We start from the raw sequence: 15,614 nt of genomic DNA, 5'->3' as shown, positions 1-15,614 counted from the left end.
TGTGTCAATGGCTCTCTAAAACCAAAAGAAAAAGCCCAAACTTATCTGAAGACCTATCTGTCCTAATACCACCAACTTATCCAGCCTCATCTTCTCAACACTCTCTTCTCCCACCTTTTATTTTAACCGTATTAAAATACCATCCTGTCTTTCAATGTATCAGATGGCTTCATGCTGCCATGTCTTTACATGAGCTGTTTCATACAGGAGTATTTCTCTCTCTCCCATTCCCATAACCAGGTTCAACCTAATCACATCCTTATTTCAAGGGGCATCTCCTCTAGAGCTTGCCTTGAGTCATTAACAGTGAGTGTCTCATTTGTTCATTTATACCACTGTACACTGTGCTCATGATTGTTATTGTATAAATTCTGCAATGTTCTGCCTCTGAAACTAAGACAATGATGACTACAATAGTATTTCGAGTTGTAGCTTAGGTATAATTCATACAGTGATATTACTTACTCTAGATGACAGTCCTTTCACAGCACTCAAACTGGATTAAGAATTTCTGCCCTCACATACTAGTGTTGATTATACTGCATCATACTTATTGGCTCCTTGTACCACTCCTCTTATGCATCTGAAAACTCTTTGAGGATGAAATTCTCATTTATTAATACTTTTTTTTGTCTTTTTGTCTTTTTAGGGCTGCACCCATGGCATATGGAGGTTCCCAGGCTAGGGGTCAAATCGGAGCTGTAGCTGCCAACCTATGCCACAGCCACAGCAACTTGGGATCTGAGCCACATCTGTGACTTACACCACAGCTCATGGCAATGCCCAATCCTTAACCCACTGAGCAAGGCCAGGGATCGAACCCGCAACCTCATGGTTACTAGCCAGGTTTGTTAACCACTGAGATGTGATGGGAACTCCTCATTCTATTAATACTTTTCTTTCCAACATCTAGAATAGAACTTTGTACACTGTGGGCAAAATATATAACTATTATATATTATAACTATTGAATAAATTCAATATGAATATTTCTATTGAATAAATTATCAGAACCTCATAATGAAACAATTGTTTTACTTTTGCCCTTTACTCTTTAAATCTTCTAGATGTCTGAACTTCTATGCTGCAAACATCATATTTAATCTAGAATGAGTACCACAAAGTGTGGTTCAAGGAATGAACTGGGCAGGGAATGAGGTTAAGTTATGAGCTAGAGTTGGGACATTATATCAAATTTGCATGCCTTCTCTCTGGTTTACCAATGACAATTTGCCATCTAAACACTCAGTAAAGTACTGGGCAGTCAATCATCAGATAAGTTCAGCCATCTACATATATATAGTTTTTGAAAGGAACTGAACTGAATGTTCATGGGAGATATGACATAATAACAATGGCTGACATTTATTAAATGCTTGCTTTGATGCAGGCTAAGTGTTAAGTGCTTTACATGCATCATCCCCTTTAAGTTTTATCCTGTAGGTGGGAGCTATTATCACCCTCATTTTATAAATGAATTAACTGAAGCTTTGGTACTTAGGTAATTTACATAAAATCCCATCACTATATCTGGTAAAACTATGATTCAAAGTAAGACCTGCTTGACTCCCTTTATGAGAAACTCAAAAATATTTACACACCAAAAAGTGTTGCATTCCTTTTTGGATGATCTTAGTTATGACAAGGCTCTAAACTACAATGTCTTGCCTTTTATCTTCTTGGTGACCTGTAAAATGTAGATTATTACAAATCAGGAGTAGATTTTAATAGAATCAAGATTTATCCCAAATAGTCATGGGTGGGGGCCTGCTTATCAGTGGTTAACACTCTACTGGAGTGCTGTCATTTCTGATTACCCTGTCTTTGAGCATATTAACTATTCATGGATACAAATCACGGCATATTCCACATATCACGTACACAAGTGGCAGACCCTTTGGAATCTTAATTCCTTTCTCTTGGATAAGAAAATAAGCAAATTTTATATACTCTCTTGACTATAGGGAAGGCTAATTTTCAACAACAGATTTTTAAAAATTCTTTAGGATGTTATAGGCCAATATTACATCTCCTTAGGAACAGCCACTAGTCTGGGATCAGTTTAGAGGTTGAAGACCCTCCCATCCATAGACCTGGTGATAATATGGCAGGAATTCTTATCGAGGGACAGATTGCTATCTCTCCAACTCACTTCATCTGAACTTTAAGAAAGCCGTTTTTCCCATTTTAGAGATTCACAATGACTTTTTTGGATAACTGTACCATTCCAAAGAGTTTTCAAATCCCAGAAGTTTGTGTGTTTAAATGTCTCTGAGTCTCATTTTTGCCTAATTTTTTCAGTCAAATGTTAACCCCATTCATATTTCATTTACTTAAATTTTATATCTGGTATATGTTGCTTATCTCTAAGCATTTCTTAAAAAAAAAAAAAGAGTTTTTATATATTTAAGAATAGCACCCTAGGAGTTCCTGTTGTGGCTCAGCAGTAACAAACCTAACTAGTATACATGAGGATGCAGGTTCGGTTCCTGGCTCTGTGCAGCGGGTTAAGGATCCCGCATTGCTGTGGCTGTGGTGTGGGCTGGTAGCTGCAGCTCTGATTTGACCCCTAGCCTGGGAACTGCCATATATGCCATGGATGTGGCCCTAAAAAGATAAAAAGACAAAAAAAAAATAGCACTCTAAATTAAAGTTCATAAAAACCTTAAGAACGGCAAACATATTACATGCAGAGGTTTATTTTTCAAAAATAGTTTGCAAATGATATAATTTATTTCCATTGGTGGCTTTATGTTCCTAGTGAGAGAGAATGAAACACAGAGGTCAAAAGCTGGGCCTCTGAAACCAGACTGCTGGGAGGCAGGTTTTGCTTTGTCACTTATTAACCATTTGACTTTGGCCAAGCTTTTGATCTCTCTTCATCTTAGTTTCCTTATCTGTAAGAACAGAATTATAGAATTTACCTTTTTGGATTGTATGAGAGTTAAAAGAACAAATTCACATAAAGAGATCAGAATAGGATCTGGTCACAGTAAGTGTTGTCACCCCTGTGATGTTCCTGTGTGTATTCTAGAGAGTGTAAATACACATTCTACAGCTTAAATCCAGTCCATTCATTCATTTATTCCTTATCCAATCACTTATTTAATGTTTAACTAGTTCATTTAATCACTAAAGATTTACTGATTGTCTATTAAATAGTAGACACTGTGTTTAGTGATATGAGAGATAAAATAATTATTCAGATAGTGATCCTGTCTTCTCAACCAAAATAACTTGGTGGAGAGATAAAAACTATACAAAAATAATTGTTGTACAGAATAGAAATGCTTAGTGCAATAAGAACTTCAGGTGAGGTCATATAAGAGTTTGGAATATTTAGACATTTCTTCAGAATTCCAGGGCTGTATTCAAAATTACAGATGAGACTTGCATATTACATTTTTCTTAACGAATTAATCAAATTGCACCATTATTTCTTAGCACTTCTACATAGAGGGAGCCAGTAGCAAAGGAAGATCATTAGAGTCCATTCTGAAGATACCACATTTAGAAGCATTCTCAGCAGTACATTATATCCAGATGATTGTGCTAAGGTTGCCATAGTAAAACAAACTTAAATAAGTGACATTTGTTCCTAATTTGTCACATTCATTAGTGCTTAAGTTTTGAAAATCAGACCATGATTTATAAATTTAAATAGCAAAAAGTTAATATGTCATTAAGCCTTAAATTTTTCTTTACTTTGTCTAATTCATTTACTCTTTCAGGTTCTTGAATATTTAAACCATTTAAAATATTAATAACATACCAAAAGAAGTATCAATATTTATATTAAATCAGAATTCATACTGCTCTATAATATTTTCAGTGATTTATATTATTCATAATTACACTAAATAAATCATCCTCATGGAAGAAACTTAGGCAAGTATATTATACTTTGGCTACTGCATAGCAAGCAATGCTTTTCTTTCAGAGTGGAGGATACCAATAAATGATGTGATGTTTCAAAATTGTATATAGGACAAATCTTTTTCGAATTATTATTTTCTATTAACAATAAACTGATACATTTTATTTAAGAACAGAGGTTCTTAAATCATGGTAATTCAAAGTTCATAAATCATAAAACTTTTTCTCTTATTATGTTTTTAAGTAGTAGAAATATTATACATATATCCCATTCCCCATTTCTATGAAATATAAGTGACCATGTCTGTCATGAATTCACAATATTCACATCTTTCAGAGGTGTTTACCATCACATGATGTTAATAGAAATATACATATGTCAGATTATCACAAAAATATAGAATATAAAAGATAAGGATGATTCAGATAACTTTGTGGAAGTGGAAAGATAATGTATTCTCTGTAGCCTTCTTTGAACATTTTGAGAAACACCCCATGTCAAAATCAGGAATATTTTGTGGTTATAACAATTTATTGGCTGATACTCAGCTTCTAAAAAGCACCAAAACTAATTGCAAGAGAAAAACATTAGCATAGATTTCTCCCCCTTCCACTAATCTTTGTGTTTGCTCTTCTTTTATTATTTCTAGTCCTTAGGAACTAAGATACATTAGAAATACTGTATCTATTTTAGTAAAACCTTAAGTCGTATTTAAAAATACAGTTTTGAGTGAAAATGCTATCTGTATTGATAAAATATTTTGTCCATGATCATTTACTTAGTATTTCATTTTGTTTATGGCATGTGAAATTCTCACTATTTCAAGAAAACCAACCATGAGTGAATTCAATCCAAATAAATCTATGCTTAAAGATAATACAACCCATTTTTTAAAAAGACGAAGCAAAAGCAAAATCCCACCAAACCAACTGTCTTTAGTCAGAAGACATTTTTAGTGGATCATATTATTTATGTTATTTTTTCCACCTTTTCTCAGCTCTAAAATATTTTTCTGAACACATTTAGCATTCTATAGGAGTTATAAAATTCTCCAACACTCAGATTATTTGGGAGTCAAGTTTCTTCTGAGTAAGGAACATGTCACATCAGGCTGAGCTCTAAAAAGAACATTCTTTGTTCTTAGGTTTTATATCTTCTGATGGATAAGAGCCAAAAGGCCCCTGGGAGCATTCTGGCAACACAGTATTACTTACGGTTGAGAGGCAGGCTCGCATTGGTTGTGCCTAGCTTGTTGGCAGCCACACAAGTATAGTTGCCGAAGTGCTCCTGCGTCACATTGGTAACAGTGAGAATGGATCTTGTGCTAAAATTTTGAATAATTATTCCTTGTTGGCCATTGAAGAGCCTAAAAGACAAAATAAACTCTAGGTAAATATGCGTTGTGAATACTGTTTTCTTTTTTAATCTTTGATGGAGTTGTCATGGCAACCCATCAACAGCTGTGACCATGCTGGTGTTAGCATATAACTTGAAAATGGAGCAATTATATTTTCCTTATAGTAGTAGATATTAGGGAAGAGAGGCTATATGACAGCTGTAGACTGTTCCTATGGGATTACTTGTGCGATATAACAAACTGAGCTTAGATAACTACATGTCCTATTTATACACTGATTTGTATTTTAGAAAATTAAAATACAAATCAGTATTGGGCTTATCAGACACAACTTAGAATAGATTTACAAGGAGAACTATGTCTAGATATTCATATTGCAACAGAACAAAGGGTGGGGGAAAAATGTATACATGTAAGGATAACTTGATCCCCTTGCTGTACAGTGGGAAAAAAAATAAATTACAAAAAAAAAAGAAAGAAAATTAAACACAGTACAGCAATGGCACCTCAACTGCTAAAGACAAAAGAAAAAAAAAAGTAGAATTAAATAGAACGATTCCCTTAAAAATACAAACTGATGGTTTCAAAAAAGTTGACTAGAATGTGTCTAGGCCATTTTAGATGATATAATTCGAATACTCCATAAAAGTTAAGCCTTCAACTGGGCTGGTATGGTTCTGAGTCCAGGGTCAACACCACTTTACTGTTACTACGTACATACAACCCAGACAGATGACTTACTTTTAAACCTAGAAAAAGGCTACAGTATAATACTGAGGATAGTATTTAGAGTCAAATCTTATCTTTGCCACATTTTAGAAATGTGCTCAGGAAAGTCCTTTCACCTTCTGGGCCTCAACGTAGGATTCCGTTTTACCTGATTCCATTCTGACGACCCAACATTCTCCCTCCAGATGTAGCAGCAGAGGCTCTGACTCTCAGATAGGCTTTACTGTTTGCAACACTTGCCCACTTACTTCTGCTTCACTCTTTTCCTGAATTCTCACCCAGTGGTCCCCACTCCCTTTTACTTGACAGCCAAATTCTTCCTTCCTCACTAGGTCTGACCTATGGCCTATCTCTGTTAGGCTACCGCTCCTTAAATGACTTTCTCTCCCCCCTTTCCACCCCCCCACCCCATTTATTACGCTCTCCATGTTCCTTTCCAAATTGTTATAGGATTTATAAAACCCAAACCACATTATTGCATTGATCTCTCTAGCAGTTTCCATACACATTAAGTTTACCCAAATGTACTGAATTGTTTTCAGTTTCTCATAAGTCAGGGCCATATGAACATACACTCTATTCAGGTTATGCATGGCACTTAATAGTGGTATCCTAGGTACAAAATAACCTAGTTCATTGGTCAATAGAGTTCAGGTGACATCCCTACAACACAGGGATTGTTAAGCCCCCTTCCGTGGCTCCTTCAAGAAATTCTCTTTCTAAATATGAATTTTGCTATAATGAGATGACAACCAAATAATAACTTATCCCTAACTAACCCCAAAGTCTATTGTGAAAAAGATTTGCTGATCACAATATGAACTATGGAAGCTCACAGCTCAAATGGCATCCTAGTTTTTCCTCTTTAATGTGATCAAGTCTGGTACTAAGTATTTCTTTAATCACGAAGATGCTAATAAATGGCATTCCCCTGAGAGTTTAGGTTGAACTCCTTTGCATTATGTTATGTGACTTGCATATGAATGCAATGACTAGCATTTATCTGAATTTAGATAAAATATACTGTAGTTAAATGCAGATTAAAATAAGCAACCATGCTTGATTACTCTAGGAATTACTTATATTTCATGTAATAGCTACATTTGGCTTATCCAAAACTCGAAGTTTAATCAGATTAATAAAACTTTGAGTTGAATAAATATTGAAAAATTCTAACCTGAGCAATAAACCTAATAACCTCCAACTCTGACACAAGAAAACAGGGCATAAAAAAATCAAGGTTATGGCAGTTTTTACTCCTCTGTCGCATACTGCAAATCTATCAATATTTATGCTAAAATCCCATATGATTATTGCATAATTTTTCTGCGTCACATCAATAAATTTATTTTTAACAAATTACTGTAAGTTACAAAGGAAAACTCACAGTTTCATTGTCCTGCAAGTGGCAGCATTATGGCTTAAATCAATTTGCTTATGTCTATGGTATGGCTTCATTCTCCAGAGAACTCAGTAACCCCCTACACAACTAAATCCCTTTTGTGCCGCATCTATCAAAACCAAGATTCATTTTGCTGCTAAAGAATTGGGAAGAGATTAGTCAGCATCTTCATTTGGCTAGACTCTGGGAAGAAAACCCCAAGGGCATATATTTAGTTACTTCATGGCACCGTTTGCTTATGTTCCATATGGCTGTTGTTCTGAGTTGGGTTCCAATACTCTGCCCTTTAATATATCTGAAGGCAGAGTCCCAGATGTTGCTAACTGACACAGTGTATCCACACTCGTATGTGCAGGTCCACTTTTGGCCCCTGGCCAGCTGTGCTATGTGCATTCTTACCAGAATGGCACATTAGTGGCACTTTTGCAGCAGCGACTCCTGCTGCTCCCATTAGCTTGGCAGGTGATTATAGCCAATGAAAAAGAAAAGCATCTTCCCTGAGGGGATTTTCTTCCCTCTAGAGGAAGCTACCTCTTTTAAGACAACTGGAAAAGCCCAAAGCTTACTTTCTTCTATTTGGGAGTTTTAGAAGTGTTGACTCTTCAAGCACCATTTAAGAACCTATCTTGGCCTGGCAGATGACTGGGACAGCCTTTCCAAAGCTGACCTTGAGAGAGTGACTTCTGAGATACTGGATATCTCTGGAAGGTTGACTTCTGTGATTTTCCTACAGGGATCCTGGAAGGAGTGGTGCATGGAGGCTTTCTCAGTTATTTAAATCAATTCTGAAAATAGTCATTAATTAATAATGATGAGTTCTATACCAGGTAATTAGGGGTTAGGCTGGACAACAAATATAACCTTTGAAGATCTTTCAAGAAAAATCAGATATAAACAGATGTTTACAACAGAGAGTAGTTTGTTCACAGTGGGAAACCCTTTTAAGATGATATATCTACATTTAGTTACTAGATTCAAAGAATTTGAACCACACTGAGAAGTCCGGTCATGTACAACCCTAATGTCATCTCACTCCTTGACCAAAAACAGATAATAAAAGAGCTCTTTAACTTATAATACCTTTTTATGAAACAGATTTCTTCTAATATATTTAATTATAATTATATTTTCTGGAAAAAGAATCATTTTTCTTTAAATCTAACATGTTCAATAAACTGAATTGTTATTCTGTTTAAAGAAAATCCTTGATAGGCTTCAAGAATGCACACATGAGCTTATTCTCAGGATGACCCTGGTCCCACTGGAGCTTTCATCTTCATCTCAGACTTGTTGGGAACCAGACTTCCCTGCATCAGTCATGTGAAATCTGAAAGTGAACAACTCAAGCAATAGTTCACAATACACCTTGCAATAAAACCGGAAAACAAAATCCAGAATATTGCCTTTTCAAGAGTTCTTTCTCTCTTTTCAAAAATTCTTAACTCTTTCAAGTTCTAAGTGAGTCATTCTTGTACTGACTTAGATGATAGAATGAGAGATATTTTCTCATAGTCTCTCCCCGCAAAACAAGAGAAACAAACTCTGTTGAGCTAGGAATTAAATATGGCATTACTTTCCTCAGCAAGAGATGGACAGCATATGGGGCTTGCTTAGAAATACCTGGTCATCTTTATTTTTTGCATTTTTACCATTCAGTGCACCCCAGGTATATGACTCTTCTATTACCGTGGACACCACTGTCCTCTAATAGGAGGACACCAAGAGGGGTTGGTTCACCTATAGGAATTTGTTCCATAATGCGGATGGTGTCCTCCCCAAACTCATATGTCGAAATCCTAAGTCCCAAAGATGATGTATTAATAGGTGGGTCTTTGGGAGGTGCTTAAAAAATCATGAAGGTAGAACCTTCATGGTTGAGATAAGTACCTCATAAAAGAGGCTCCAAAGAGATGTTCCATGTGAGGATACAGTAAGTCTGCGACCCAGAAGAGGACTCTCACCGAAGGATGCTGGCACCCTGACTGTGGACTTCCAGTCTCCAGAACTCTGACATACATTTCTTTTGTTTATAAGCTATCCAGGCTATGATATTTTGTTATAAAAGCTCAGGTGGACTAAGACACATAACAAGGGCCACTACCCTCCCTCTTTCTCCTTCTGTCTTTTGTTAATGCCTCATACATCTGTGAACTGCAGGCTATTTGCTTTGCGAGCAGATGCTGCCAACTAGGAAGAGGCACGACCTAACCAACCAACTAGTTCTGAAGTTTTTTATATTTTCAACTGTAAATCAACTACATTTCAATAAAATTCAATATTAAAAAAGAAGCAGAACGTGGAAAACATGCTAATAACTACAGAACTTCTATTTCTCACTCATGAAATATTTACAAACTTTCCAATAATAACCTCTCTTAAGCAGGAGCTATCTAGGATGGCCAGAAGAGCCCAGAGCAATATCACAACAGCAAAACTGACCACATAGCCATTGGCACTGATTATTAAGTGTGCAAAAATAAATAAAGCAGTTATACCTGACCTCATTCATTTACATACAAGTCCAGCCTCACTACACTTTGGGGGCTATTGTTTATTATCTGCTTTCTAGGTCAGAAGTAATGATAAATATTTCTAGAGAAACAAATTTTCAGGTGCAAATAGTCACAGAAAGACTTTGTTGCTAGTATAGGAAACATATATGAGAGTGTCAAACGACAACACTTAAAATATTAAAATAACTTGAAATAGGAGTGGGAGAGTTATGCTCAAATGATAGATGTTTTATCAGACTAGAATTACAAAAGACTATGATAATAATATATCACACTATGTAACTAGCTAAGATGAATACTGTCTGATTAACTGATCTTTGGGTGGTAGCATAGGAAAGATGGGAGATGGGAGGGGAAGTAGGTAGCTCTAGAATCATAAGGGTTAAAGTTCCACAGAAAAGGAATTTTACTTCCAACAATGGGTTGCATGCTTGTGGAGTCCCAAGGCATAGTATGATCTAAAGATATAACTCAAAAAAAGAACATTAGGAAAGGTCATGGGTGATGGGAGAGCTCTGATATGGTCTTAACAGAAATGAAGTTTTATTGGTCATCAAATGATGACTGAATGCCTCCTATGCTCCTACTGATTTAGGAACTGAAGGAAAAAAGACAACTATGACACAATTGCTATCTAAAGGACCTTAACTACACCTTAAAATCTGAAGATGACACTGAGATGGCATATAGGCCCTTGCACAGCACATCTTATAGATGGCTCTCTCAGTGATAAATCTCCAGCTCTTACATACATATATATATATATATATATACACACATATATATATGTCTCTGACTCCATGACTGCCTTTCTAGTCTTTTCAATGTGAGCAAGAATCCTTTATGTATGGTATGTGGAAAATGTTAGCTGTTCTCAACACATTTATGACTGATCTAATCTAACATTAAAAAATTTCAACACTGTACCAAAAAGTTTAGTGTTAAGAGTGTGAGAAACTAACATTCAGAAAACATTTATGCATTTTCAAATGTATATCAACTGATCTTCACAGCCATCCTAGGAGGTGAACATTATTAGTCCATTCTACAGATGAGAAGAAAATTTTATTTTCCACCATCTGATAAGTCGTAGAAGCAAAATTCAAATCCCGGTTTTCTGACTATTGGTACCCTCTTAAAGTAGAGCTTGATATATTCAAATCACCAAGTAGAAACCAAGATACTATATTTGAGTTTGGAGAGACAAGTCAGAAATCATGAGTGGTTCAAGGAAATCAAGTTAAATCCAGGAATAAAACCAACGGAGCTAAATAGCCAAGTGTTCTGTGGCATTCATTCAGAGCATTTACCATGAGGTGAATCTAAGGGAGAAAGTCAAACAAAAATGTAGGGTCCAATTAAGCTGGCTGTGTGGAGGGTTCCTCTAGACTAGAGTTCTCTTATCTATTATGAGCTTAGTTATGTCCATCAGTGCAGCCTCTTACAATAGCAGCTGTCTTTAGCCTCCAATGGAGTCAGCCTTTCAGGCTACTCAGAGTCCCAAGACGAGAGGCACAAAATAGGCTTTCATCTCCCTCCTCAAACTATTTCCCTTGACACACACAGGTTCAGCATGGTTTGTTTTCCTTCCCCTATATTCACTAAAGATTTGGGTGGTAGTACATCTCTCCTCATGGTGTATATGTATGACATATCAAGAGTGACAGAAAAAACAGAACCTGGAAGAATGGCAAGAATTCAGTATTTTAAATTAAGTCCAGAATTGTCTCTAAAGTCCAAATTCTAGTGATGCTATGGAGGAGGTGTGTTCTCTCTGACTTGGTGAAATCATCATCCTAACAGCAACTACATCTCTTTGTAACACAATTTCAATTTTAAGTTTTCATGTATTTGTGTGATTTTAGATTGCGTTCCATGTCCCACATTCCTCATTAGAGTGTAACTCCACTTGGGCAAGGATCCTGGCTGGTTTTGTTACTCACTGTATTCTAGGCATGTAGTAGAGTGCTAGACAATTAATAGTTACTCAGTAAGTAATTATGGCATGCTTGACTGAATGGACTATGTTTTTACATTTTTGGGATGCTTAGTATTAAAGTCTGTGAAATGGGAAAAATGAAGCCAATCTCAAAGTGTTGATGTAAGAATTTTTAAAATATGTAACATGTAATATCTATGCATATATATACACATTAAATTGCAATAGGCACTAGATATATGATAGGTGTTATTATTGTTCAATGATAGGGTCTGTTTCTTAGAACAGATACATTTCCTCTCAGATGGCAGCACAATATTAAATATTGAGTGTACAGGAAATTATTTTTAAAGAAAATATCTGGGAGAGTGACTGAAAAGATCGTGGCATCATGATTGCAAGATGTGCCAAACTCAGTATCAATTACACGCACATTATCAACCTCATCTAGGCTTTTCACAGATGTGCAGGGTAGATAAAAAAAATAAAAAAAGTAAAAAGAGGGAGGAGTAAGAACTGCTAGCAACCAGAGAGAAATGAAAATTTATGTGAACATGCTGCTATAGCAACCTATTGGTTTACTGTATTGCTTAGTACTTAAGGCCTGAAAACAATATATCATTTATTCCCAGGAACAGACTGAAGAATAGCATTCATCACTGTTTTAGCCCCAAGAGTTATCTATCTTTAGTTGCATAGTTGAATAAATTAATGTTATTATAATACATTAGGACATTTTTAATGATTTTAGACTTTATTAGGCTATTTAAAATGTATATCTTGTTTACTTTATTAATTTTAATGAAATTAGTAATTTTAGATTAGAGACCTTTGGGCTGCCTTATGTGTGACAGTTTGATTTGCACAGGCAGGATATTGCCTTTTAACCCTACAACAAATAAACAACGGCTACAGTGCAGGTGTCAGTCCTCCCCTGACTGTAGTGTGTCTTGTATCCCTGACAACCTGGCCTATGACTAGACTTCTCCCCTCTGCTTGAACTGCTTTTCTAATATCCATGCACCCATGATTTTAATGTCAGATTTCATCCCACAATATACCAACACAACCACTTTGCAGAGACCACATTCACAAAGAAGAAATCCTGGGAAATCAGAACTGAGCAAGAGAAAACAGCTGGGTTTCTTCTATTGGGTTTACACGTGTCTTGCAATCCAAGGTTACAAGATGCATTTCTACTAATATTTTCTAAACAATCTGAAAGTACATCAAAATAAGAATGGCTTTCCTTTATCATTATTAGAAGGCCAAAACTCATTCTTGAGACAGAGTGTGTTCTAATGTTTGATGTTGGGAAACAATGGTTAACATGGCAGAATTCTCCCTTCTTGGTAGATTATAGATTAGGAGGAGAGATAGACCAGTGGAAATTTGTGTATAGTTTAAAAAGTGCTTTGATAGACACAAGCATATGGGAGTACATGTAGAGACCCTTCTTTTCCAATAAAAAAGGCTCAAGGTATTTTTCTGAGGGAAGGTGACACCTGAATTGAAGCTAAAGGACTAGTGGAAGGCAACTCTAGCCTGTCAAAGGTAGCCAGCATAGGGGGATGTGTGGAAGGGGCTCAAAAGCAAAGTGGAGCAATATATGAAGAGGCTTGAAAGATAGACATCATGTCACAGTTTGGGAATTAAATATTTCAAGATGTCTACAGCCCCTATTGTGTTGGTAGAATGATAAGATTCATAGCCAGAGTGGTAAACAGGGACTAGAACATGAAGGCCTCCAAAAAAGTGCTGTGCAGTCAGGTCTTTATTCCTGAGACAATCAGGAACCACTGAAGGATTCAAGTACAAAGTGATAAGATCAAATATTTATTTCGGAGATATCACTATAACTTTTAAGAGCACAACCCCAATCCTTGATTTCATTATGTCCCAAACCAAACCCAGCACGATCTCATCCAAATCTCTTTTCCTGTGTTCCCAGCCTCAGCTACTGACTTCAGCATTCAGCCTTCTCATTGAGATAAAAAACTTGGAATTGCCTTCAAACTGTCCTTTCCCTGTATTGAGTCAGACTCTGAAATATATAAATGCTATCTTTTCTCTCTCTGGCTTTTTAATTGCACAAGCAATACCACAGTGTAAGCCATATTTGATATTTTCCCCTTCCAGTCCTCCTAACTGCTCCCAGAAACATTTTGTGAAGATGGGGAACTGATCATTTTACTACTCTTTAAAAGCACTCCAGGGACTTTGTGATGCTTCTGGAATCAAGTCCAAATGTCTTATCAAGACATTTAAGATCCCTCAAGTTTTTCTCTAAGGGGCCTTTCTAAACTTGCCTCCTATTATGCCAGATTTCACATCTTATACCCCAAAGCATAAAAAATTCTTCACACAATGCTCATTTGAATTGGCCATGTTCTTTTCTTGCTTATGATTATTCTTAACCCCTTGCAATATTTGGAAATAGTGTTCATCATTCAGCACCAAAGCTACCTTTTCTCTCAAGCATATGTTAATGATCTGATTTGAGTTGAATGGATCCTTGCTGTGCACTTTCAAGGACTTGACTCAAGGTTCCCTTAGGATCTTCTTACTTAGTACTTATTTCATTTTGGTATATTTTATGACAAGTCATAAACTCTAAGTCAGGTATGCAAACTAGAATTGCTCCACTTTCAACTCTGGCCCAAAGTTTTCAAAGTAATAATATGTACTTTTGTCTTATGTGGACATGTAGTTGAAATGCTCTCATTTTGAAATTTCACATATTTACCCTTTATTAATCTGGCCTCAGATGACAAAATCATCACAGGAGTGGTGGAGTTGTACTGATAAGACTTTGGTTGTAAAAAGGAGTGAAATAACATCAGAATGAAATAAATAAAATCATAAACTACTGAGCAAATAAATAATGAGATAACATTAGAAATCCAAGTTCCTTGAATGTAGGAGCTTGTTTCCTTTTCAAATTTTGCAAATTATCTCACAGATAAGTGAGAAGAAGTAAAATCTCAGATCAGCAGGGGAGATTATTTTCGACATGGGGTGGTAATGAAGTTATTTCCAGTACCCTTTTAAATCAAAATATGTAAACCTCTTATTCTTGTATGAATGGCCCTGCAAATGATAGGATGAGAGAGTGGTGGGTGTGGGTGCGGTGTGTGAGAATAAGTGAGAATTTGAGAATAAGTATACCTCACCTGTGAAACCATCAATACCAAAGCCATAAATATATCCATCACTTCCCAAGTTTTCCCTGAAAATAGATTTTACTTCCCATTCTGTACTTTCCTTCAACACGTCATTTCAGTTTTATGAGATAGTTTTTCTCAGGCGTAATCTAATTAGAAATATGCAAGGACTGGGTGAGTTAGCATACAGCGAGTTATACAATATGTATTGTAAGACTGCAAAGTCAGCATACAGGGTAGAAGTTGCATGTTATTAACACTGTCCTTGAAAATTCCATAAACTTGTTTACTTTAATACACTTTACAAGAGTCTCCAGAATGGAGAGGAAGTATCTCAAGGTGGTACAAAGTGATCTCTTGCAGTATGAGGAAAAAATAAGAGAATATCCATTTATGTAGCATCTGTATTTCATTTTTTAAATTTTATCTGGTGTAGGTCATTTATATGCATGTAATATACTAGTTCACAAGTGCCTATACATAATTTGCAAATGAGTATGCACATATTGGTAGTTTTTGCTAAGTTTTAAATTTTACTTATATGGATATATCTTTCAAAAATACTGTGGACCCCTGCTTTACATCCTTCTACATGGTTGAGCACTGGATGAAACAGTTGGTTTTTGTTTTAGA

General features: G+C 35.9%; 1 protein-coding gene across 3 annotated transcripts in view; it reads right to left on the bottom strand.

The window, feature by feature from the left end:
• Positions 1-15,614, bottom strand: part of NEGR1 (neuronal growth regulator 1) — an 865,843-nt gene that overhangs the window by 183,255 nt on the left and 666,974 nt on the right. For 2 of the 3 annotated variants that reach the window (XM_084964694.1, XM_021097756.2), the window contains exon 6: positions 5,092-5,243. In XM_084964694.1, the coding sequence (XP_084820820.1) occupies positions 5,092-5,243 (152 nt within the window). Of the gene's footprint in view, positions 1-2,683; positions 4,307-4,490; positions 5,244-15,614 lie in introns of those variants that run through there. The other variant, XR_014807971.1, reaches the window with a different exon arrangement.

The sequence above is a fragment of the Sus scrofa genome, chromosome 6 (assembly GCF_054392235.1).
Source record: "Sus scrofa isolate SSC_HxYL_T2T_F1_AM1 chromosome 6, Sscrofa_HxYL_maternal_Yorkshire_Landrace_v2.0, whole genome shotgun sequence".
NCBI classification, from domain to species: Eukaryota; Metazoa; Chordata; class Mammalia; order Artiodactyla; family Suidae; genus Sus; species Sus scrofa.
This window is presented reverse-complemented; position numbering and strand designations above follow the sequence as displayed.